The sequence below is a fragment of the Sceloporus undulatus genome, chromosome 2 (genome assembly GCF_019175285.1).
Source record: "Sceloporus undulatus isolate JIND9_A2432 ecotype Alabama chromosome 2, SceUnd_v1.1, whole genome shotgun sequence".
In the NCBI taxonomy this organism is placed as follows: domain Eukaryota; kingdom Metazoa; phylum Chordata; class Lepidosauria; order Squamata; family Phrynosomatidae; genus Sceloporus; species Sceloporus undulatus.
The window spans coordinates 179152284-179178280 of record NC_056523.1 but is presented as its reverse complement, the minus strand read 5'-3'; the positions used below and the strand labels follow the sequence as shown (position 1 = coordinate 179178280).

General features: G+C 42.7%; 2 protein-coding genes across 5 annotated transcripts in view; one reads left to right on the top strand and one right to left on the bottom strand.

The window, feature by feature from the left end:
• Nucleotides 1-16652, bottom strand: part of ARHGAP9 (Rho GTPase activating protein 9) — a 44921-nt gene extending 28269 nt beyond the window's left edge. Inside the window, exons 1-3 of one of the 3 annotated variants that reach the window (XM_042455808.1) lie at nucleotides 16373-16652; nucleotides 6385-6792; nucleotides 3592-3827 (exon numbers count right to left, since the gene is read on the bottom strand). In XM_042455808.1, the coding sequence (XP_042311742.1) occupies nucleotides 3592-3827; nucleotides 6385-6724 (576 nt within the window). In that variant the 5' untranslated portion in view covers nucleotides 6725-6792; nucleotides 16373-16652. Of the gene's footprint in view, nucleotides 1-727; nucleotides 766-788; nucleotides 900-3591; nucleotides 3828-6384; nucleotides 6793-16372 lie in introns of those variants that run through there. The other 2 variants (XM_042455809.1, XM_042455810.1) reach the window with 2 other exon arrangements.
• A 1264-nt stretch (nucleotides 16653-17916) lies between these two features.
• MARS1 (methionyl-tRNA synthetase 1) overlaps nucleotides 17917-25997 on the top strand; it is a 31027-nt gene continuing 22946 nt past the window's right edge. Inside the window, exons 1-5 of one of the 2 annotated variants that reach the window (XM_042449243.1) lie at nucleotides 17917-18150; nucleotides 20225-20315; nucleotides 23519-23618; nucleotides 24908-25042; nucleotides 25566-25641. In XM_042449243.1, coding sequence (XP_042305177.1) covers nucleotides 18048-18150; nucleotides 20225-20315; nucleotides 23519-23618; nucleotides 24908-25042; nucleotides 25566-25641 — 505 coding nt within the window. In that variant the 5' untranslated portion in view covers nucleotides 17917-18047. The remainder of the gene's footprint in view (nucleotides 18151-20224; nucleotides 20316-23518; nucleotides 23619-24907; nucleotides 25043-25565; nucleotides 25642-25997) is intronic. The other variant, XM_042449244.1, reaches the window with a different exon arrangement.

Sequence of the window (25997 nt, the reverse complement as noted above, 5' to 3'; positions counted from 1 at the left end):
AATGTGGAGATTATCATACGGAGTCTTACCATCCTTAAAACATGGCTAGATCATCCCTAAAGTGCAAGGGTGTGATCACCGGTCACGCTTGTCTCCCGTGATGAAATCATCATAGAGGCATCTCGTCATTAAAGTGTTTGCAGAGCCGCCATTTCTCTGCCAAAGGCCCACTGTACTTGTATACAGAGGCCCATTTGTATGTGATAACAAACCCTGCTACCCCCTGAAACCTAATCAGTGGACTACTGCAGCTCTCTCCAGTTCTGTGTTGGTTCACTGCTGTTTTGCTACCCATGGATTCTCATAGCCTCCAACATTTTACAGAGGAAATCTGGGACTCGTGTGGCCAAGCAACATCAGAAACTGGGACATTTTAAAAGCAGCTAAAATGTTGGGATGATAGGGGATTAATTGGGAACGTCCTTACCAAATCAGGACAATCAGAGGGTAAGGATTATCTGCCTTCTTTCCAGGTTTGCTGGAGGACCCTCTCAATGCAACCTAAGGTTCTCGACTCCATCAGCAGCCCTACCCACATTGGTTGCTCAAGCCCCAGAGGAAACAGAGAAGTCTTGCTTCATTACAGAGGGTTAGAAGGGTTGGGTTTTTGTCTTGCAGCACTCCAGAGGCCCTACCAATATCCCTCCCTTACTTTCCCAGCTCTGTGTTTATGTGTCCCCCAGTCCCACCTATGCACTCTAGCCTATTTCTGCCCCCTTAATTCTACCTGAGGCTTTCAGGAGTCTCCCCAAGGGGCAGCCCAGCACCCCGCTCAGCATAGTACTTACTGCTGTCAATGGCTGGGTCAGCAGAGGAGTTCAGAGGCACACCCTGCGGAGCAGGGACTGCCCTGCTACTGGCTTCCCCCACATCCTGTGTGGGCAAAGCCTCGCACCCGCTTCCAATCAGCGAAAGGGCAAAAGGGGAAGTGGTCCAAAGTCAGGCAGCAGATGCTCTGATAAGCAAAGAGACCAAAATGATCCCAAGCAAAGAGAGCATGTAATGTCATCTTGATAAGAAAATCTCCATATCCACCCAGAGCTCCCAACATGGACTATGAAGAGGTATTATCTAAGTTTCTGCCTCAGTACAGCCTCAACCCTTGGGCAGTGAACATCTTCTAGAGTGAATAGACATTCCCTTACTTCTGACACTAGTCTCAAGCCTTCCTTAGAAATTAGTCAGCTGTTGACATACCCAGAGGTGGGATGGAGTCAAAGGAGGCTGAAATCTGCTGTTTTATGTCAGTTCACACCCTCTGAAAAATGGTCACTAGAAACCGGAAATAATGCATGTATCAAGCAATGTTGTTGGTAGCTAATTTTTGTGCATAATGAGGCCAACAGCACTGCTTTTAAGCATGTAACATCAATGGTGGTATGAAGGGGTTTGCATAATGTTTACTTCTTATTGGAGATATATAATGTGGAGGGGGGACATTTTGGGCAATTTTAAATACCATCAAACAATAGATATCCTTCCCATACCAGTTAAGTCCTTGTTTAAGCATGCCTTCTATCATTTCAAAGATGAAAACCAGGGTACATGTGGCCAAGCAACATTAAAATGGGAGACCACATAGACTAAGAGAAGCTAAAGCAATTTGCTTTTGCCTGAGCTTACTGGGAAGGGCAAAATTCTGCCCCTTTTCTCCTCTCTCCCCTGTTGAGTTAATGGTATGTAAACTGCTTTTGTATTTTAAACTCATTTTGCAATAACTGAAGTAAGCCAAGGATAAAGGGGGAAAGTAGGAGGAGAGAGAAACTGGGACATTTCAAAAGCAGCTGAAAAAGTAGGATGACAGAGAATAAATTGGGATTATCTCTGCCAAATCAGGACAGTTGGAGGGTATGGTTTAAGGCAGATCTGAAAGTGCATATTAAGAGAGGGCTGCAGGACAGGAGAAAGAAAGAAACTCTACTGTTAACTTAAGAGGCAAAACAACATCTAGAGCATCCCTGCTGTATGTGTAGACCCTTATCTCTGATCCGTTCAAGCATTTACAAAACAATAGCTGACAAATGCAGAGGTGATAAGGCTATCATTGGCTGGTGGTCACCCATGGCTGTTATTTCATCTGAAAATGCAAGGAGGCAGACTGCAGTTGATAAAAACAGATCAAGCTTATCCATGGCCCAGATAGATTACTTTTGCAAACAACACTGATTTTTCATTGAACTCAGAACAAACAAAACAGTGCTTTTAGACATAATGCACAATTAATAGAATTAACTGGTTCAAGATGTAGTGATAACTGCACAATTTTAGATGGCTTTAAAATATGAATTAATGGAGGAGAGGTTTCTTAGTAGCCACAACTATGATGGAAGTTCATGTTAACCTAAATGTTCAGCAAGACAAGTACATACAGGTTGAGAGTTCTTTATCCGAAATGCTTGAGACCAGAAGTGTTTTGGGACTGGATTTTTCCCCAGTTTTTGGAATATTCTGGAATATGTGCATATACATAATCAGATATTTTGGAAACAGGAACAGTGTCTTAACATAAAATTCATTTTTGTTGCATATGCCTGAAAGTGATATTATACATAATATTTTTAATAATTTTGTGTGTGAGACAAAGTCTGTGTCCACAGAACCATCAGAAAGCAAAAGTGTCATTATCTCAGCCACCCATGAAAAAAGTGTTGGATTTTAGAGTATTTCAGATTTCAGAATTCTGGATAAGGGAGACTGAACCTGTACTTCTGAATGTCCGCTTCTGTGCTCATAAGAAAAGGAATGTTTATAGCCTTCATGAATCATTTTATGAGTTTTCAGGAGCATCTAGCTGGAGAACATGGAGACCAGAATCCAAAAGACCTGTTATTCATAGCCTCTCATATTAGAACAGGAATGGACTGATGAAAGATCTAGATTCTGCTAGTAGGTCTCAGGTAGATATGCAGTAGATCAGCAAGAGCTGCTGGCTTCTATTGTTCAAACAAAAGTCACAACGAAAAGGCTCTCTTCCCTCCTCCTTCACCCCACATTGTTGAAACCAAGAAAACTGCGATGGGGAGGGTGACGAAAGGATTTCTGTATGAAGGAATTGTGGCATCTGTTCTAGTCCTAAGAATAAAATCTTGGCCCAGATAATTGCTTACAGGTACCCTTGTCCTTAATTATAACTGAACAGAATGCCACTCTTTTGCTTACTATTTTGTGACACCATTTTCTATCTGGCTGTCCCTAGTGGATTGTGATGTCCTAGGGCTTGTCTACACAATTAAAATACTCCTCATTTGAATCAGATGAACTGTAATCCAACCACACAGAATTTGGGCTTTTTACAGAGATGAAAAAAGATTCATGGTTTTTACCGGAGTATCAATGAGTATCCCTGATGATGTGCATTATTGAACATGTGGCTGGTTGACTGCTTTGCATAGATTCACATGCATTCGCAAGGCTGTGCATTTTTGGTAGAGGGTGGGTCAGCAGATGTGAGTTTGGCAGGAAAATTAAGACATCAGTGCAAATGTATGAAAATCTGCAGCAATTCACATGATACACTTAGGTATAGACTAGCCCCTAGTTAAAACCAAACCAATCCATCAAGGTTTGAGGAACAAAAGACAATGATCTCACCCTTTGGTTGTTCCCCTTTATTACCTGCTTCTCCTCTGGATTTTGCGTCTCCTTTGTACCCATCTTGTCAGTTTGCAATAAGCTGCTCATGCTGTGTCTCCGGCCAAGAGGCAGTGGATGAGATCCCATCCTGGGTGAAGGGTGGCTGTGGCAGGCCTTGAGCCCCATGTGGAAAGATGGTGGCTGGGACTGTGCATAGAGGTCCTCCAGAGAACAAGATACCATTTCCAAGTGTGCTAGGAGGGAGAATGGCAGGGTCAGTAAGCAGCATCAAATGGAAAGGGGTGGGAAGGGCTATGCTAAATAATCTATGACTGGGGGCTTGCTGCACACACCTGAGAAATGACAGCATCTGTAGCAGCCTTCCCCCATCTGCTTCCAGATATGGGTGACGACAACCTCCATCACTGACAGACAGCTCTGGCTAGAGATGATGGAGCTGAAATAGCACAAGATTTCTCCAAAGCAGAGATGTCATGTAGGCAGCTTGCAAAGGAGGGGGTAGAAGCCTTAGAGAAAAGGACTGGACATTCTCCACAGGAAGTTTGGGAGTTGCTAGGCAAGAAAAAACATCTCCTCCAAAAACCAGTACAATACTTGCTGTTTGTTTTCAGCCTCACACCTGATGGCCCAGTGATTAAGTCAATGGCCATCTATTCATCTGTTTGCCTTCCCAATCGTGTTCAGATCCAAGTGCCTTGGCTAAGTCTTTGTTAAACCTTGGTTTAACAAAAGCCCAGGTCTTTACACCCTTTGTCTTGGCTGCAGCTAAGCCATAAAGTTCATTGCCAGAAGCTAGAAATTCTCTATATAAGCCTCAGTCTAGCACACATCGATGTGCTACATTCAGAATGCAACCTGGCTTCACGTCAGACCAAACTCTGATTTTAGCTCCCTCTGCCATTTTTGTCCCACATTTCGGTGGCCGTGCCCTTTCATAATCTACATCTACCTCTGGTTCCCGGAGTATCTCCCGTAGATTTGCCTCTCTCAACTCTCTCCTGAATTTCCCTCCTTTACTTTAATTGAGAATTGCGTGTATGTGTGTGCTCTTTGTTGTGTGTTTGTTTTCCCCTTTGAATAAATATTTAGACTTAATTGGAGCAGTCTGTCTCAGCGTCGTCTCTCAAAGGATTCTTGTGGACCTCTCGAATACATCATGGGACATGGTCTCACGAGGATGTTGTTAGAACCCTTCCTCTCAGCAAGTTGAGCTAAATTCAGAAATTCCCCTAATTAGATCCTTCCTAACATGACCTACTGCCATCATGCCGGGCAGCACAGTGGGATGCCCATAAGAAGAGCCACCTGGTGTTGCAATGAAGGGCCAAAGTAATGGGGGGAGATTGGGGTGGCTCTGGGGCCGGGATACCGCAGGCTGTCCCTAGAATATCCTGGCCAGTGCAAACAGAACTTGTCTCTTTGCTGCAGAACATTATGAACTGCATACCTCCTTAGTCTTGCTCCAGGTACTGTGAGCCCTCATCTCTCTGGAGATTATCAGACAGGGGGGGGGGAGCTGGCAGTAAAAGGCATACTCCCAGCATAATCCCTCATTAGTGCTGAAGATTTTCAGGCACATCGCGTTCAGGAATGCTCCTGCAACTAAAGCATTCCCAGGACTTCCCCACGAATGGTTTGTTGCTGGAGCATCGCTGGATCTTCATGGGATAAATCCTGGATGAGCATGATGTCATCTGAAAACCTTCAGTGCGATCACATGATTATGCCAGGAGTATGCATTTAGCCCCAGCTCCCCCCATCTGATAATCTCTTCCTCTCTCCCATCCTACTACAGAAAGTATATCGCACTGAGAACCAGATGGTCCCTTATTTCTCTCCCTTTCTTTTTTCTTTCTCCTTGCCAACTATCTGCTCTCATTTACACCTATCTCTACTTTTCTTCTTATTCCTACTTGCACATTTCCACCTGGACCTGCCTGGATATTAAGGTTTGCTTCATCTAGGGGCACCTGCCAGAGGTGAGTTGTTAGCTTTCAAGGTGACAAATAATTCATTGCTATTTTCAGTATTTTTGTTTATAACTCTGTTACTTCTATTTTGATTTTATATTGATAGCAGCTCTGAGTGTGTTCGCATTGAAGACCAGAGTAAAAAGATCCCTCTTCTATGCTACTTTGTTGTTGTCTGCATTCAAGTCATGTCTGACTTAAAATGACCCTAAAGCAAACCTATCGTGGGATTTTCTTGGCAAAATTTGTTTAGAGGGGGTTTGCTTTTGTCTTCCTCTGAGGTTAAAAAAGCATGACTTGTCAACAGTCACTCAGTGGGTTTCCATGGCCCAGAGGGTATTTGAACCCTGGTTTTCTGGAGGGCCTATGCTGTATCTACACTGCAGAATTAATACAATTTGACACCACTTTAACTGCCCTAGCTCAGTGCTATGGAATTCTGGGATCTCCAGTTCTGTAAACAATTTAGCTTTCCCTCTCATTGAACTCTGGGACCACAACAATCTACAAATCCCAGGATTTCATAAGATGATGTCATGACAGTTAAATGTCAGACTGCATTAATTCTACAGTGTACATGCAGCCTTAGTCTAGCATTGCGATCACTACACCATGATGGCTTTCCTATGCTGTTTTAAGACAGCTGCTTTGGCTTTAGATCCTTATTACAATTTTTGGTGCTTATCTATTAAACATTCAGTTCTACAAGTTTGCTGCATCTGGGGATGAATCATCTTGGATTCCTATTCTATTCTCAAGTATGCCATAACCCAAAGCAGTACCCAGCCTGACGTTGCTGGCAGTTCCTCCCAAAACTCACCTGTCTTACCATCCTGCTCTGTATCAATGTCAGGATACAGAATGCTCTTCTGTTGTGTAGCTGCACTTGTGGCTGGAGACACTTCAGCCACATAGGTGGCTGGCACAAAGAGGGGGCGTTTCTGCTTGGGCTGACTGAGCCGGCGCACTTGCCACCAGTCTTCATTAGCCTTGCGCATCAGCTGGAAAAGCTCCCCTTCTGTGATAGTCACCTGCTTCCCATCCTCAGATTTATACTGGTAGCTGTAGAGGGCTTGTAGCAGGACATGGTCAGGAGGATCCAGCAATAGCTTGGTCCGGGCATGGTTAAGCCCTTCCAACAGCTGCCGGCCTGGAAGCATCTCCTCAAGACAGGACAGCTCCTAAAGGTTTATAAACTCCAGTGGCAGAGAGATTTGAGAGCTTCCACCTGTAAGGAGAATAAAATGGAACACAACATTGAGGTGTTGAGAGAATAAATATAAACACAGCTTTTAGAACAGAAATGCCAGTTGTACTAGCAGACTGGACCCATTATTATTATTTATGATATTACAAGATGAGTCTCCTTTATCCAAATTACTTGGAACCAGAAGTGTTTTGGAGTGCCTGTATTTGCAAGGCATTATGTCAGTGCTTAAAAAGTTTCAGATTTTCAGATAAGGGATACTCAATGTGTATTATAATTCTGCAGTGTGAATGGGCCCCTCATCTAGGCAATGGACAATCCTGATCTCCAAAGAATGAGCTCACTCTTTTTGTGTGCATCCTAAAAGCACCATCCATGCACAAGGAAGGGACTGAGAGGGACTTGTAGTTTGATGACATTTGGAGATGGGACCCAAGTCTGAACATGAAATTCATTTATGTTTCATATGTACCTCATGTACACAGCCCGAAGGTAATTTTATACAATATTTTTAATAATTTTGTGCATGAAACAAAGTTTGTATTCACTGAACCCTCAGAAAGCAAAGGGCTCACTATCTCAGCCACCCATGAAAAAAGTTTTGGTTTTTAGAGTATTTCAGATTTCAGAATTCTGGATAAGCGTGACTCAGCCTACATAAACTGCTGATCATTTCATATGTGAAATCCAAAGTCAATGTGAATGTTTGTAATGTTGTCCTGTATGACAAGAAGTATATAGAAATAATAGGAAGGTTAAAAGAGGTCCATAACAGCAAATATACTTTGGCACTAATTCAGTCATCATCATAAACTTTATTGTCTATAGCCAAAGGCCTTTCCAATAAGAGGAATAAATCATGAACAAAATTAAAAATAAATTATTAAATATATTAGATATAACTTTAGAACCATTTTTATAGAGCCCTACAAAATAGATTAATAAAAATGTAAAATTAACATTTATGGTATAATATGTTCCTTAATAAAAGAAGCACACACTTTCTTAGCTGCTAGTGCAAACTGGACTACTGAATATGTGACAAATAGCTGTGTGTTGGCTACCAATTCCACTACCACTTTTTGAGATGTGAAGTCCATAAAGCTGAATAATGGGTAACACAAATCTTTATCTAGTGGCAGACTAAAGGGGGCAGAACAACAAATAATTAATTGTGTCATCAGTCTGATTACAACTAAATACACTCCTCTCCCCCCCCCCCTGTAATTGGAATATCCCAAAATCGCCCTTCAGGATATGTAGAAGGCATCTGCTGGAACTGAGAAAAGGTAAGAGTTTCAAAATACCATGGCTTTGTATGATTGGCCTGAATCTGTGGATACTGTTGGAAGATTTTTGTGTTCTCTTTCCCACTCCTTAGATAGATAGGGATTTCCTGCATGCAATCTCTCTCTCTCTCTCTCTCTCTCTCTCTCTCTCATTCAAACTAGCCATGTGATTTAGGTCACTCCACCTTTTAGGGAGGCTAATTCATTCTCTCAAAGATTTTCTCACTAAGTGCGTATTTTTGTTTCATTTAAAAGGGCTGCAGCCTTGGGAAACCTAAATTACTCTACAGATATGAAATGGAAAATTTTGCCCCAAAATTTTGCTCTGGCTTGGCTAGCATCAAGGTCAAAAACTCATATTTTTAAGGTTGTAAGGACTAAGTCTTATGACTTATGTGATTACTACACATGGCCTTTAAACTGCAGTTACAGTCAGTAAATAGTGCCTTTGGCAATACTTATCAACACAACCTGGCCTCTGATCCGTAGCTGCTGTATCTTCAAAGCATGGTTAAATCATCCCTTTTTGTTGATAGGGGAAACCCATCAATAAGCTCCCAATCACACTGCAGTCCCCTTAGTCCTTATTTGTGAAACGTCGCTGCTGCAGCAGTTCTAATATTGGCAGTCAAGTTGTGCCAGTGTCTCCTTCTCTCCCCCTGTCCCTCACTACTCCCAGGCAGGATGATTTTCTTTAATTTTTTAATAGTTCTTTTATTTTCTTTTTAAAAGTGTAAATAGAATTAGCATTACTCCTGAATTGCATTAAAAAGTAAAAATTTTAAAACCCAAAGGCATGCAGGGTAGGGCATAGGACAGGGAGACGGCGTTAGGGGGGATGCAAAGTGAGCACAATGACAGAAACAGCCCCAATTGTGTGCTTGCGGAGATGTGCGACAATGGCTGCTCTGAAAACTGCATGTTTCTATTTTCATCAGGTAACGTGATTGCGGCGAGAATGGGACTCATGTGGTAACACCCTTAGAAAATTTTCTACGTTAAAGTTGTAAACCTTTAGCCTGTTTTGGCAATTGTGCCCAACCTCAGTTCCTCCGGTCAACAAAGCTTGCAGAGGGAATGATTCTCAGAGCAGCTGTCAATAATCTTTGAGAGTTCCTGGCGAACAAGAGAAGTCCCAGCAGACTGGAGGAGGGCAAATGTTGTCCCTATCTTCAAAAATGGGGAAAAAGAGGACCCAAACGATTACTGCCCAGTTAACCTGACATCAATACCAGAAAATTCTAGAGCAGATCATTAATCAGATACTGTGGCCTGTTACAGACTGCCAAAATAAAGCTGCTTCGGGTCTCTTTGGAGGTATGCTGTTTAAATGATGCATGCATCCTAATAATCCAGAAGCTGCACCAAAGCAGCACTCCAGTGCTTAGGAATGGAGTGTGGCTTTGGCGCGACCTCCGGACTCTTAGGACCCATGCATCATTTAAATAGCATACCTCCAAAGAGACCCGAAGCAGCTTTATTTGGGCAGTCTGTAACAGGCCTGTGTAAGCATTTAGAAAGGAATCCCATAATCACAAAAAGTCAACATGGGTTTCTCAAAAACAAGTCATGTAAGACTAATCTTATCTCTCTCTTTTTAAAAAAATAAATAAAATTATCATCTTGTTAGATGAAGGGAATGCTGTAGATGTAGCATATCTTGGTTTAAGAAAGGCTTTCAATAAGGTCCCTCCCCCATGATACTCCTGCAAAGAAGCTGGTAAAAGGCAGGCTAGACAATGCTACTGTTAGGTGGAGTTGTAATTGGTTGGCCAGCAGAACCCAAAGTGTGTTCAGCGATGGCTCCTCTTCATCCTGCAGAGAAGTGATCAGTGGGGTGCCACAGAGTTCTGTCCTGGGCCCAGTGCGATTCAACATTTTTATCAATGACTTGAGTGATGAAATAAGGGGCATTTTGCAGATGACACCAAATTAGGAAGGGTAACTCTTAACCCAGAGGACAGGATCAGAATTCAAAATGACCTTAATAGATTGAAAAGCTGGGCCAAAACTAACAAAATAAAGTTCAACAGGAAAAAGTGTGAGGTACTACACTGAGGCAGAAAAAAAAAGATATACATAAATATAGGATGGGGGGGGGCACCAGTACACAGCTTGAAAACAGTACATGTGAAAGGGAACTAGGAGTCCTAGTAGACCACAAGTTGAACATGATGACTCAACAGTGTGATGTGGCAGCTAAAAAGGCCAATGCAATTCTAAGCTACATCAATAGGAATATAGTTTCTAGATCAAGGGAAGTGATAGTACCACTCTATTCTGCTTTGGTCAGGCTTCACCTGTAATATTGTGTCCATCTCTGGGCACCACAATTCAAAAAGGACATTGAAAAGCTGCAGCGTATCCAAAGGAGGGCGTCTAAAATGGTGAAGGGCCTGGAAACCATGCCTTCTGAGGAGGGATTTAGGGAGCTGTGGATGTTTAGCCTGGAGAAGGGAAGGTTAAGAGGTGATATGATAGCCCTGTTTAAATATTTGAAAGGATATCATACTGAAGATGGAACAAGTTTATTTTCTACAGGTCTAGAGAATGGGACCCAGAGCAATGGATTCAAACTATAGGAAAGAACTTCCTGATAGTAGGAGCTGTTCAACAGTGGAATAGGCTGCCTTGGAGAGTATTATGAGTCTCCTTCTTTGGAGGTTTTTCAACAGAAGCTGGATGGCCATCTGTCAGGGCGGGGGGCTTTGACTGTGAGTTCCTGGATGGCAGGGGGTTGGACTGGATGGCCCTTGAGGTCTCTTCCAACTCTGTGATTCTCTGATTCTTTTAAGTCCATGTAATGTGCAGAATCTAGGCCGATAAATTCTAGCTGCAGTTGAGTGAAGACCCAGCTCAGGCCTATGGTAAGCCACTAGAACCCCTGGGGGAAGTCTTAAAATCTATTGCATGCATTTATTTTGCAAAAATGCCCAAATCAGACTTGGCATCTTCTCCTCAGGTTTCTGCTCCATACAGTATTTGAGTGATAATTTTAGCTGTGAAAACTTTTAGGACAAAATTTATTAACTTGCTCCCTCTAGAGTAGAAAAATATTTGAAGTTGCCCAATAGATCTGGTACTTGAGATGTTGGTGGCTTCTAAAAGTTGTTTCCTATAAAGTTTTTCACCAAAATGTAGCTATTTAAATGAGTGTACCTGTTCTAGATGATGTCCCAATGCACTTAAGGGTTCTCCATTCAAAAACATTATCTTAGTTTTAGAATAGTTGACAAACAACTGTTCCACTTTACTGAGCCTCCCAAATTTGGTTAACATCCTTTTAGAGCTGATTTTGTTCAAAGGCTGCAAAACCAAATTATCAGTACATAGCAAAATTGAAATCTTGAGGTTACAAACAGTTGGAGGGGGAAAAAATGAGGGGGAGGCCATTTGTGGAATCAGATCATTAATATACATTTTAAATTAAAAGGGACCAGAATACAGCCCTGATTCATTCTCCAGTTGATGAAAACAGGTTGTGTTAAAGCACCATTTAAATCTGTTGTCACCTGTAGAGAATTATCTTGGTGCAAAAGCTAAATAAGCCACAGCAATCTTTTCTCGATGTTTGGCTTAACCAATTTATGCCATAAATGCTACCTATAAAATCAAATGTTGATGGGAAGTCTACAAAAGCTATATAAATATACTTATTTGAACCACTGGTAAATTTACTTACAAGATGATATAATGTAAAAGCCTTGTCCAGAGTACTTTTATCAATCCCGAACCCTGCTTGTTTGTAAAAAACAGATAGCCTGCAATTAGAAGGATCGGATGTGTCCCCTTCCTTGAGGATTGGCACAACAAGCCGGCAAGGTGTTAAAAAACATGAGAAATAAAATATAATACAGCATTGTGTATTCCTTCTTCTATGTGCTATCTATTGCAGGCAGGCAACCCACTTCCTTCTTGATCATGTTTGCTCAAAGAAAATCAGCAACTGAAAATTAGAAGCCCATTTGCAGAATAATAATACTCACCTTACTGCACCCCAAGGTACACAGCTTTTTTAAGCAGCACCAACTGCATGGCTAGAACCACCTTGACAAAAACACTGCAGATAGTACACTTCCCAATACCAAACTGGGTAGCTGCATACATTGCCTGTCCAGCCAGCAACCATACAGCAATGGTGACCCTCTTTTCCACAGAAATGGCCTGGCACAGACGTGTGTCTTGACTTAAAATATGTGGGCGCAGCTCTTTGACCAGCATATGGAAAATTATTAGGGGCATTTTGAAAGTCTCTTTCCATTTCTTGTCCAACCAAACAGTGGACGCAAAAATGTTGTAAAATTCCTCTGTGTGTGGGTATACCCACCATCTTCTAGGCATAGGCTCGTAAAAGCCCTGAAAAACACTCTCAGCTGCAATGGCACCATTCTCCTGGGAGAGTAACTTCAAACGTATCATTCTTTGCTGGCAACGGCGACGTTGCCTCCCACTCCATCTCATCATAGCTATAGCTGAAGAAGCCCCCAAAATGTTACAGCGGATCAAAAGAGCCACTCTTTGAAAGTGGACTTTGCGCCACTGGCGGCAGATCCAGATGGTAGACTGCACCCATGTAAGCAGTGTTTTCAAAAGCAATAGCATTACGGGATCCATTGCTCTAGCAAAGCAGAAAGCCAGAACATATGAGAGGGAATTACGACAGCAGATGCAACAAGGCATGTCATCAAATGAGGGCAAAGACAGAAGTACGTAGATGCAATTGCATGTTACCGAATGAGGGTGGAGACGGAAGTACGTAGATGCGATTGCCTTGACCAACAGCAAAAAAAAAAAAAATGGGTGCAGAATAGAATCCATTTTGAAGCAATTAATTGACAAATGTGAATGTAAAGTGGGTTATTTGCAAGGGGAAGATTCAGTTGACATAAATGTAATGTGAATGATAATCCACTGTCAGATCGATCCATCGATTTAGATCGCAAACTGATTTATTTGTAAGTGGGAATGAGGCCTTAGATTGCCACCCAGAGGGAAAGTTGTCGGTTGAGTTAATATACATACATAAATAATCTTGCAAGAACACATTTGCTATAACTGTTGCAGTGAGTGCCATTTTGCTAATCTGTTCTGTAAAGAGGAGCAATCTGTCTGGAACAACCTTGGCTTCTAAGATCTCCTCACCTCAAACCTTAGGTAGAAATATTTTTTTGTTATGTGTCTTCAAGTCATTTCTGACTTATAGTGACTATAGGTCAACCCTATAATGGGCTTTTCTTTGGAAGATTTGTTCAGAAGGGGTTTGCTTTTTCCTTTCTCTGAGGCTGAGAGAGTCACTGTGACATGCCAAGTGTCACCCAGTGGGTTTCTGTGGTTGAGCGGGCATTTGAACCCTGTAGTCCAGAGTGGTAGTCCAACACATAACCACTACACCACCCCACCGAGAAATGAGACAAGGGGATATAGCAATGCTGGATCTAAGAAAGTGAGTACTGTATACCTCTTGTCCTCAGATGCAAAAGGGCCTGATAACGAGGCTGCCTATCCCTCAAATATACCCTGAAAGCACGTTGAGTCTAGATTTCTATGGCTTCCTCTTAGCTCATTTGAGAACCAGTCAGAGGAGAGAATTTATGGCTTTCGTGTCCAAATGGGGAAGTGATCAGATGCTGTTGCTTTTCCCAGAAGTGCTGCCTGCCTTTGCTCTCCCCAGCAGTGACTGGCCCTGGAAAAGTGAAAGCAGCAAGAAGCGGCCATGTAGCTGTTGCAATAGGAAGCAACATTGCTCTTGCAGTGCATTGCAGAGAAGCGAATACAATCCCATAAAGCAGAAAGTTTTCCCAGTGGAATTTGCTTCTCTTGGAACAGATTCCCCATTCTCCATTGCAGGGCCAGAATGCTCAACCCTGCTCATTGTTTAGGGAATGTTCAGTGTAGTAGTTTGAACGTTAGACTACGACTCTAGAGATTAGGATTCAGTTCCCTGCTCGGCTATGGAAACCCAGTGGGTGAGTCACACACTCAGTTTAGAAAACACTATTAGACAGGTTTGTCGGTTGCCATAAGTTGGAGATGACTTGAAGGAAAGCAACAACAACAAGGCCATTACTCACACTCTCTCAGCCTCAGAGGAAGATATGAACAAACCTCCTCTGAACAAGTATTGCTAAGAAAACCTGTAAGGTTTGTCTTAGGTTCACCATAAATAGGAAACCACTTGAAGGCACAAAACATCCAGTGCCATTGTGTTCTTCCTTCTCCATTTTCCCTACACTCCCCACAGACCTAGGCAACACAACCAGGGATGATGGGAATTACAGAGTAAAAAGAAAGAAAGAAAGAAAAAGTAGCTAGCAAGCCTCAGTTACCCATCCCTGATGCAGGGGTTAAATTATGAAGCACAAGTAACCAGGAAACAAGTCTTGTAACGCAAACAGAAAGCAAACTACCTGCAGAAATTCCCTCTGCTACTTAACCATAAAAGGTACAAGAGCTCTCTCATGATGTGAGTGGGAAGGGCATTGGAGAAGCTGATACAATAATATACTTCCTGAAATATTACTAGGAGGGCTTGGTTGCATCAGTGGTTTTTTTTTCCATTTCAGTTTGGTGTTTTCAGGGGTGGGTTGGCATATGACATCCTTGGGCAGCTTCCACAGGACAGGATGCAGGCAAGGCTGACATGCTTTGAGCAGTACCTGGTTTAATTTCTCAACATGCCCCCACTGCAACATCATTCTGGAATATTGCAAGAATTTCATATGGCGCCAACCACCTTCTTGGTATTACTCCAATTGTTTCTGCCTGCTTCCACTGCTAAGTAAGCCCCCTTCGGTTTACCAACAGAGAAAGGTGACCACAACTGGACACTTTGCCCAGGGCCATTTCACACCTGAAGATGGCCTTATTGGATGCTGTTGGGGGTTGTTGTTGTTGTTTTCTATTCCTAAATGTACATGTGATGAGAAGGGCACAAGACAAACACAGAGTTGACAAGAAGACTCGTCCCTTTTGTTTCCTACAGGCTTGTCTGTGCTCTTTCTATTAAACTACACTTTTTAAAAACCACACCTTGATTAAAACTTGATAAAAGTTTTGTGATATTGGGTAAAGGTGAGTTGGCAACCTGCAGGCCACCAGATGGCTGTCCCATCAGGGGCATTTCTAGGGGTGCAGGGGGTGCGGACCATACCAGGTGACACCTTGGAGGGGAATGTCTTCCCAGTGCACATGTGGAAAGGGACTGCCTTCCGGTGTGTACTGATGCGCATCTCCATGTGTACACCAATCTACCCGGCTGCAAGGAAGACGGACAGGACGCTATCAGCACACCATTGTGAAAACTTGGAGACTACTCCCCTCACTGAATATTACCTGGACTCTTTCAGAAGTTGTGAATAAGCCAGGTAGACCAGAAAAGCCGGGGACATAGATGGTCCTTTTGGGTACCCTGCTCCACCAGCAATGAGTGGCAAGTTAACTTGAGCCTTTCTCTTCCACAGTGGAAATATGTGTGAATCTCCCTTATCTTAACTCCCAAACTGCCTATGTGATCTCTCACGCCGAGGATCATGGCTGGTGTCTGTAGGGTATATTCAGGGTCATAAAGGGGCAACATTCACCACACCTTTTATATCAAAATGGAAGACGTCCAATGATCATAACACTGGTGGGGTCCCTTCTGGATCAATAACTATGGACTTAATTGTAAACTGCTGTGAACTGTTATTTTAGATTTCTTACAACCTTGCAGAGCACCATGACACTGGAAACACTGTGGGGACTTTAAAATGGCAGCTCATGGATCCAGTCACCACCCAGGAGTGGGTGGGCTGCCCAAAGATGCCAGCAACTTGCTCCTCGGGAAGAAATTCAGCCCATAAAAGGTTCTTTCTCTTGGGGAAGTGGGGAGTGTGAAACAGCACTGAATAGTATGGATGAGGAACTTGTGTCCCTTTGATGGACCACTTCCCAAGCAGCAGCACACATGCACACGCACGCGCATGCACACACGCACACACCGTTGGCTCTGCTGGCTAGGGCTGATGGGAGTTACAGTTCTACAGCATTAGGAAGGTCCACTGGTTCCCCATCCCTGTTCAAACGTTCCCCAGAGACACCACCTTCTTCTCCATAGTGCACTTTCTCCTTGATGTAAATGTCAATTTCACAGACCCTGGTTATTGCTTATCTCCCCATCCACCCTTCTGTTGAAGTGGTATTCTATACACAGTGATGAATACAGAAACTGAACCCTTGCCTACCTAGCCACAGAATTTGAGATCACAGCCTCATATTATGCTGATTCATATGAACAGTGCAGAAAGGGAAGAGTTCAGAAGAGCTGTGTTTACCTGAGTCCACACCATAGTTGAGAGAGGACGGTCCTGAGTTAACTGGCTGCTCTGCTCCCAGATCCACTCTGCCTTTTGTTCTTCTTTCTCTCTCCCATGTAGGTAGGTAGGGAAAGATGGAGCATTTCACTTGCTTCAAAAGTTTAGTCTGTGAGGCACAAAGCACAGGTATCACACATCCGCTTTCATGCAGGGCTTTATGGTTTCCTGTAGGCTGCTGTGAGCTTCTTTGTTCACGGGCCCCACAGGGCAGGAAGGAGATCCTGCTTCTGTCCCACGGCCTTGTTCTGCAAACGTATATGGAATTTTTAAAAAATGCAATTGAAAGGTTTGCGTATATGAAATGAATATCTGTGAAGCCAGCGATATCCGATTGAAATCAGCGAGAGAGAGAAAGGTGCCACTTTATGCACAGTTACATTGCATTAACTCCCACAATGTCAGAGGAGGGAACTTTTGAGCGATTATAGTTAGGATGGCTCTGGATGGTTGCATGATGACTTAGGAGTACTTTCTACTGAACTGAGACTTATTTATGTATTCACATACATTAGCATTAGTCCAATTACAGACATGAAGCTCAGTGTTTGTAAATCACAACCCCAGCCCATTTCATTGTTAATGTTATATGAAAATACAGCATGGTCTCTCTCTGTGTCTCTCATTCATAGAACGAGATATTTGGATAATGAGTGATCAACTTAAATCTTGATGTGAACAAAAAAAGGTGTAAGTCAGTGATTCAATTAAATTTTGGATTTCTAGATCCCATGCTTTAGAACAGACTGTGCTAACGTGCCAGTTTCCAGAGGCATAGGACTACAGTTCCTACCCTCCCTGGCTGTACCATTCTGAGCAGCATATGCATCCTGGCTGATTTCAAATGCTAAGCAGGATCAGGCCTCTAGTGCTTGGGTTTCTCCTTGAATGTCCTCTGTTTTGTGGTGCCCAGTCCTCTTTTCCAGTTAGGAGGACATCTAGTCACCCTGACTTGAAGGCACACCAAACCGCACTGCAGAAATAATCCGGTTTGACACCACTTCAACTGCTGTGGCTCAATGCTATGGAATTCTGGGAATGGTTGTGGCACCTGAGCTCCCTTACAGAGGAGGCTAAACGTCTCACAAAAACTACAAAGCCCAGAATCCAATAGCACATGGAGCCATAGCAGCTAAAGTGGTGTAAAAATGGATTATTTCTCCAGTGTGGGCACAGCTTCAGCCTCTCTCATAGGAGATTATCAGACTATGCTCTTAAAGTGTTGCTATGCCACTTTGACTGCTCTGGCTGCCTCCTCCTGTTGCATTTTGGGACTTGCAGTTTAAGGGGAGGCCATTTAGAATTCTCAGCCGGAGAGCTCTTAGGCCTCACTGAACTACAAAACCCAGAATGCAACAGGAGGAGGCAGCCAGAGTAGTCAGAGGAACAGCAGCACTATAAGAGCGTAGTGCGATCATCTCCATGGACACGTATCCCTCCCTTCCCCTCCCTGTTCTATTTGCGCGGTGCATGCCGGGATTGGTAGTTCCTGGAGGGGAGGAGCCTCACCGCTGAGAAGGAGGAGGGCTTGACTGACAGAGGCGCTTATTAGGCAGCGGGGGAACCGGCTGGGTTGCATCATCATCATCGTCATTCCTCTGAGTGGAGCCCAGCGTGGTTCAGAGGAAGGAGAAGGATGAAGCTGTGCCTGAGCGAAGGCAGCCCTGGGGGGCTGAAAGTCCTGGCCGCAGCCAAAGCCACAGGGGTCCCAGTGGAGCTCCACTGGCTCCCCCAGGAGGGTGAGTGGTGGGTGGGGCGCTCCCAGGGGATGATGATGGTCCATGTTGTGGGGGGAGTGCCTTCAGGTCTCCCCACTTAGGAGCCTCTCTTGGCAAGAGGGGGGGTGGTGCCTTTCCTGCCCTCTGAGGCTGAGAGAGTGTAGCCCAGCTCTCAGACCACCCACTGGCTCCAGGGATACAGAGTTGCCATTGCCCTGGAGGGACCCCATGGTGGTCCCTCAGGCAAACCTGTCACAGGGCTTTCTTGGCCAGGTTTGTTCAGAGGGGGTTGCTGCCCTCTGAGGCTGAGAGAGTGTAGCCTCAGAGCAACCCATCACACTAGCTAGCTCCAGGGAGAAGGGTGCCATCACTGTCTGAAAAAAATACCATCATGGAGGGACCCTACGATAACCCTAAATCAAACCCTCCGCAAGGTTTTTCTTGACAAGATGTGTTGAAAGGTTGTTGTTGACCTTCCCTCCCTCTGAGTTTGAGAGAGAGTGTCCCTCTGAGGCCGAGAGAGTGTAGCCCAGCTCTGAAGCCACCTCAGCCACTGGCTCCAGGGAGAGGGGTGCCTTTGCCCTCTGGAAAAGGGTCTGGAGGGACCCCATTTTTGTAAATGTAAAGGAACCCATTTTGGGTTTTACCACCCAGTTTACCCCAGTTTGCTGATATGAGAATTTTCTGTCATAAAACTAGACATTAACTTAAAAACTGAAAGCAGAAATCCCAAAATAAGAGAATCAAAACAGTTTTCCCCTACTGTAGGTGGGAGAAGAAGAAAAACCAGATGTTTCTACCTTCCACATTCTCTTTCCCAATTTTGTTCCCTGTACATTATTATTTGAAGGATGACCCTGTCCTGTCTTTTAGTTTCAGCATAATTTCACTAGGATTAATTATAGACCGTATGTTCTGTTTATATGTCCATATGGGATGGGATGGAAATTGGAGGTTTCTAGTTCCCTTAGTGTTGGTTGGTACAGAACCAAGGCATGATTTTACACCCTCTGAAGTAAATTGGGAGTGAAAAGATGTGATCCTCTGCCTATGACAGCTCCTGAATAATAATGATAATAATTAATTATCAGCTTCAGGGGAAGGGAAGGGCAAACCTCTGAAGAAATCTTGCTAAGAAAACCCCATGATAGGGTCGCCTTAAGATCACCATAAATCTGAAACGACTTGAAGGCATGCAGTATCAACAATAAAGTGTTGCCGTAAGTGGGAAACTTTGAAGGATTACCCCAATAGCTTTGAAAAACATGATAGTGCTGCCAATAAAAAGCCAACAGTCTGTGCAGAGAAGGGAAAGAAGTTTGGGTGGGCAGATAAAGATGATTCAAAGGATGCTCTAATATTTCAGTTTCAGTCTGTCCCCATGATTTGCCATCTGTCCCCTAATCAGAAAGTTGAGCAATTGTACTTCATTGCAAGAGTAAGTAGAGGGCAGATTGGGATCCACTGGGAGATCCTGGTGCAGGTCAAAAAAGATTTCTGACTTCACTTGTTTAACTGTTGGCAAGAGTAAAATTTCCCCTATTTTTTACTATAGAAATAAAAACAAAGGTGTTTTTATTTTTGTAGCGGGTGGGTGCAGAAGATGTGGACAACTGTGAACTCAGTCCTGCACTCAAGTTTGGTTCTGGAATACAAAACAAATTCCTGGACTCAGTATTCTTTAATTTTTGTTCCTTCCTAGTTAGTGGATCTCAGGATTTTGTTAAACCAGCAACAGAAGTGTTCCCAGAAGCCTAAACTCTCTCCCTCTCAATCTCTCTATGCATGCCTTCAAGTTATCTTTTGACTTATGATGACCCCATGAATTCCATAGGATTTTCTTGGGCAAGGAGTGCTCAGAGGTGGTTTTGTCCGTTCCTTCCTCTGAAATATAGCTTACAGCACCTAGTATTCACTCGTGGTCTCCCATCCAAGTGCTAACCAGGACCGACCCTATATGGCTTCCAAGATGAGATGACACCTGGTGCCTTTAGGATATTTAGGCTAAGCACCAGAATCTGTCTATCCCTTCTGTATTAAGTAGAATAATTTCTTTTTGAAATATAACTGAATTGTTTGTGTTCCTCTTTGACAGCTCATGTTGTCCCATTCCTCACCCACCCACAATTGCCAGTTCTGCAGTTGGAAAATGGGACCTTCCTATTCTCCACAAATACAATTTGCCAGTAAGTACAGGGTGCTGCACTTTCTGTTTGTATTCCCAAGACATATTGTTCTCTGGATTTCTTGAACTCTGTATCTACAACCTCTAGATGAAATACAAGGCTGGGTAAACTTTAGTGATTTCCTTGGTAGTGGCTGCCAGGAGTTACAAGAAATCGAAATATTGGATTCTGAGAATCGAGAAAAGTTTCAGTTTCTGTTTTGGTAATGTTTGCCTAACAAAGGAACAAATTCACTGAGTAACACCTAACTTTAGGACTTTTGCTTTCTGTTTGAGACTTCTGAATGTCAGTCTGTTCTTCAGGCTTGATGTCTTTTTTTCCCCTGAGCAGTAGTATAACACCTAAATGGAGATCATCACAAAGTTCAAACTAACTAGCTTTTAAATTTCACAGAACCTTTTGTTGAGGTTGAGTATTACTCAAGACATGGGATGGTGAAAGAGAAAAATAGATATTCCTTTTAAAGCAGTGTAACTCGGAGTGGTTGTCCAAGGATGCCAGTCCCTGAATCATTGGCTCTGGGTTTCTGGTGAGTTTCCAGGAAAGAAAAACAGTTATTGCCAATGGGCAGGAATATGATATTGGTCTTGGGGAAAAAATAATTGCTGACCCCTCACATCAGACAGCTTGAGAAGCCCAAAAGGATCTCTATCAATATACTAGAATATACGCATTGTAAAGGTGGCTATTTAGAAAACTCTTGGCCAACTAATTGAGGTCCAGCTGCCTGTGGGATTCTAGTCAATGAGAACAGCCATATACTTTCAGAGGTAAATGTATGGTAGTGGTTGCTGTGTTGGAGGCTAAAGGCCCTCTGTGATCACAGCACTTGCTTCTATTTGTATAGCACCACTTTAAATTCTGTTTGCTTATCACAATAAAGAGAAATGGAATGATGGGTGAGTAACTTAATCAGGATGCATTTTTCTTCTCCAAAACTTCAAAGACACTGCTCTTGCCCTAATGACTGGCCCACTTATTGTCAGGCTTCTGTTATTATTTAATTACTATATATTTTTAAAGTTCTCATCCAAGGCTGCATCCACACTCTAGAAATAATCTAGTTTGAAACCACTTTAACTACCATGGCTTAATGCTATGGAATGCCGGGATTTGTAGCTTTGTGAGATATTTAGCCTTCTCTCTCAGAGAGCTCTGGTGGCACAACAAACTACAGTTCCTAGAATTCCATAGCATTGAGCTATGGCAGTTAAAGTGGTGTCAAACTGGATTATTTCTGCAGTGTGGGTGGCCTCCAAATAGTGTGTGGGGCTGTCTGCAGGATATTTTTTAAAAATCAAAACTACAGATATACTATAAAACTAAAGTAACTCATCATATCATAGACAAACCTCTACTTCTAGTTTTTATGCCTATAGAATAATGGGGATAGGCAGCCATACATATTGGAAAAATAAAGGGTTACACTGCTATGGTGGCATGGTAAACCTGTTCTCTAACTGTGATGATCATATGAGTCTCCCATTTGCCTTGACCACTTGCACAGTTTCTGCTTCTTGTTCATGGGAAATTTGTGGCAGATTCTTTGGTGAGTGGGATAAGATTCTAGGTAAATACCACAATATCTCAACATTGTACAAGCCTTTTTTTTCTGGGCAATGTTTTAAAAGTATTATTCATCAGCTGTGCTTATGTATTACCTTTCTGTCAACATATTCAAGGTTACACTCTTTTTTTAAGTGGGGCTCTCAACCAAAGAGGGATGATGCAAAATGAAAATGAAAATACATAACTATATTTATCATGTAATAACAGTTCTCATGTGATGTTATAAGGAGCAGGAGGAATGGCCATGGGGGGAAACAATTCTGGGAAGGGAGGTTCCAGTCATATTGATGGAGTTGGCTAGTTCCTTTTTCTTGGGCTCAGCCTCTGAGAGCTTATTGGAAACAGAAAGTGAAGGGTCTGATGTTTGGAATTCTGGTAAGGTGTGTCATGCATTTGCTGTGCCTGATTTCTGAGAATCTGGAGTTTCACTATCTATTGTGAAAGAACAATAGTTTTGGTTTTTGAAAAAACTCATTCCATTATTTATGGAGGGAGAGAGAAAGAGCAAGGGGCAGGGGAAGAAATACAAATAAGCCATATGAAAGTAATATGCCAGTCCCTGTGATAGTTCCAAAATTAGACATATCAGATATAAACTTCACTTTACTGTCCCATGCAACAGAAAGGCTGTCTGTCCATGTGCTTCTCCCACATCAGTGACAGACATTTACCATGTACCAAGAGCTTGAGTCATCACCTGGTCTAAGGGAGTTTGTGTGTATCCTCACTTAATTCCCACAGATTCCCATCTCTCCCTCTTTTCCCTCCTCCTGAACAATTAGAAACACATGTCTACAGCTGAGCATGGGTACTTGGGTAAGACACCTTCATGGGTCTTTTTAAAGCTACAATAGATTAGTGTATTCTTTCTCGTTCACTCATTGCCTCTAACCTTCTATGATGTCCTGTGTAGCAATTGCTCTTCATTGGGTCATGTAGACCTAGCAAATATCCAGCCTTGTCAAATATGTGGACCTTGTCATCTGGACCTAGCAAATATCTAGCTGGAGCCAAGCCAGCTATGGCTGTGACCCTAACATAGGCATGTGCAATTGTGTATTTTAACATAACAATGTTTTTAAAAAGTGATAGGACATCAAGTTTAGAAAGATGATGAGATTCAAACTTCATTCAAGTGTTCAGTTACGCATATCATGTTTTGTAACTTTCCTTCAAAGAGTGTGCATATACTGTACTTAATACAAACTTGTATGGCAAGTTAAGCTGAGGGATAAGAATCCTGGCAAGGTTGATGTCTGAGTAGAGATTTTGGGCACAGGTCTCCAGCACCTTTCTCAAGGTATCTATTGGCCCTCCAGTGGACTTAAAAGACTATAAATCACAGACACAAGATGCACATCTAACAGTGGAGTAGCAGTAGATGACCACAAGAGACAAGGAAAGCAAACCATTCTACATGAGAAATTAGAGCACATACATGGCAGCTGCACTTAAAGGTCTGGGGCCAGAAGGTGCTACCAGTCCTGAGGAACTCAAGATCAATATCAAAAGGGCTCCTAATATTAGGCAAATAGTCTTCTGTAGTTTTATCTTGAAGAAGGTCTTTAGTTGTATGTGAAAGGGAGCATGTGTACTCAATAGAAGCACTTGACTTCCTCTGTTTTGTTTTCTAGATACTTTTTCCGCCTATCTGGAAAAGAAGTCAGTGATTTTGGCCAGGAACAGAGTGATTTTGCCAATCAGTTGTTTGAGTGGGAAGCAACTGAGCTGCAGGTAGATAAACAGGAACTATTGGGGGGGGGTGTTGCAAGTGATGGAGACGATGCACATGTGCCACTGGTCATGGAAAGAAACTGGGCTTTTTCAAAGGATGAAAGGACTGTGTTACCTTGTTTGATTACATATGTGGAACTCTTTAAGTGAGACTCTGGCTCAGATTATTGTATGGCCAGAATGCCCAATTGTGACAGGTGAGAGTCCATGGAAGGAGTGCTTATAGATCACAGGAAGGCCATTATGTATTCAGCACCAATATAGTTCAGTATATTTCCTTTTTTTTTTTCTTCCAATGGAGGATGGACTACCTAGCATGTGTGTGGTGTGGTTGGTGTCCAGTCTGGCCACACACATGACAGAGTTTGCCACAGTGCAGCACTTTCCTCCATAGGAATGAAGAAGGACTGACCACTCTCAGTTGAAAGAATAACTTTAATAGTCTCCCTCATACCCTCTGTGGCATTTTGGGGAAGAATATTCACCATATCATTTGCCCAGCTGTACTTGTTTTAGGCCTCTGTGTATTTGTGTGTGCATGTCAGCTTGAAACCACCAGCTAACTTATGGTAACTCCATAAATTTCAGAGGTTTGTCTTAGCCAAGGAACCTTCAGAGTTGGTTTGCCATTGCCTTTCTCTGAAATGCAGCTTATTGTACTTAGTATTCCTTGGTAGTCCACTTTCCAAGTTCTAACTTGGCCCCACCCTGCTGAGATTCCAATTCATTTGGCACCTGGTATCTTCAGGGTATTTAGTCCTAGGAAACGTTTTTCAAAAGTAGAAGTGTCTCATTTCAAGTTTTAGGTTGCATCTACACTACAGAATGAATGCAGTCTAACACCACTTTTGACACTCCTTTAACTGCCATACTCAATGCTGTAGAATTCTGGGACTTGTAGATTTGTATTTAGCCTACTCTGTCAGAGAGTTGTGGTGCCACAACAAACTACAAATCCCAGGATTCTTTAAGAGGAAGTCATGAGAGTTAAAGTGATGTCAAACTGCATTAATTCTGCAATATGGCAGTAGTTTTAGACTAGGTCCCCATTAGACCTAATATAGGGACTGAGAGGGGGCATTGTAAAATTATCCTGCACTCCAAGAATGGGTGAGGGGGCATTTTAAGTGGAATAAATAAAGTTTAAAAATGGGAAAGGGAGTTGTTTATAGGCCACACCCACATTCTAATCCTAAGAGGTTACTGGTAAATTTTGATCAAAGTCAAAAAGGTGATGAACGGAGAGAAGATAAACTAACATATTCCCTTCTGTGGGCTTTTTTTCTTAGCCTGCTTTGTCTGTAGCCTTGTATCTTCATGTGGCACAAGAAAAAAAGGGAGACGAGGTTATAGAGATCATCAGGAAGCCACTGAACTACATTGAGCAGACCCTTACCAAAAAGAGCACTCCATACTTTACTGGGGTAAGTGAGGATCTTTGTGGAGCAGACTGGGCAGTGCTGGCTCACATCCCAGCTAAGATCTGACAGAATGGGAGGAACTTTCATGAATTGTTACTCTTTGGTCTTTGGCAAAACTAATTTCAAAACAGAGTACTTTTAACAAGACCCAGACTAAGATTCTGGATATAGAAATTTGTGTTTGTTGTCAAAGAATACACACAGCCCTAAGTGTCTGGGGATTTGGCTGGAACGAATTTTGGAGTCCCCACTGACCATTTAAAAAGAAAAAAATTCTTATATTTGACATTGTGATATATACAGTATAATAAACAGAAGCTGTCATAATTTTGCTGTGCTAGCTTTTCCTGCAGGGTTAATCCTGGAGGGGAGAGCTTGGATTGTTTCTGTTATTGAAAGTATATGTTTCTCTATAACCTTTTAAGAATTACCTTGCAACTCTAGGATAAGTATTCAAGCTCTCCCACCCCCCATCCCTGTGCACATGTGCTCAATCAATTTTCCCTGACATTTCCTTTTAACTCAGGAGGCTGAGTCAGCTGTTGATATTGTCTTGTGGGGATCCCTATTCCCTCTGTTAAAGGATGTATCCTACTTGCCAGGTAAGAGCTGCTGCCAAATATCTTAATGTACCATTTGTGGTAATACTTGAAGACAATCAATGGTAACATTTTTTTCTGACAATTGGTTTCTAGCTTAGATTAATCTCTTGTGGTGGTTCTGGTTCCTCTATTTCTGGAGAAAATATCCCTCTCTCTCCTAGAAACAACATACACCCACCCCCCAATATACTTTCAGGGAGCCTTTTATGTATCACACAGTACAGTATGATGCAGAAGTATGTTCATCATAAAAGAGTCTGGGACACATTCACCTCATGCTGAGCCCTGGCTAAGCATATTCAGCTGCAGTCTTGCTTCAGAGTACATGCTAGGACCTACCCAACATGCCTTTGTAG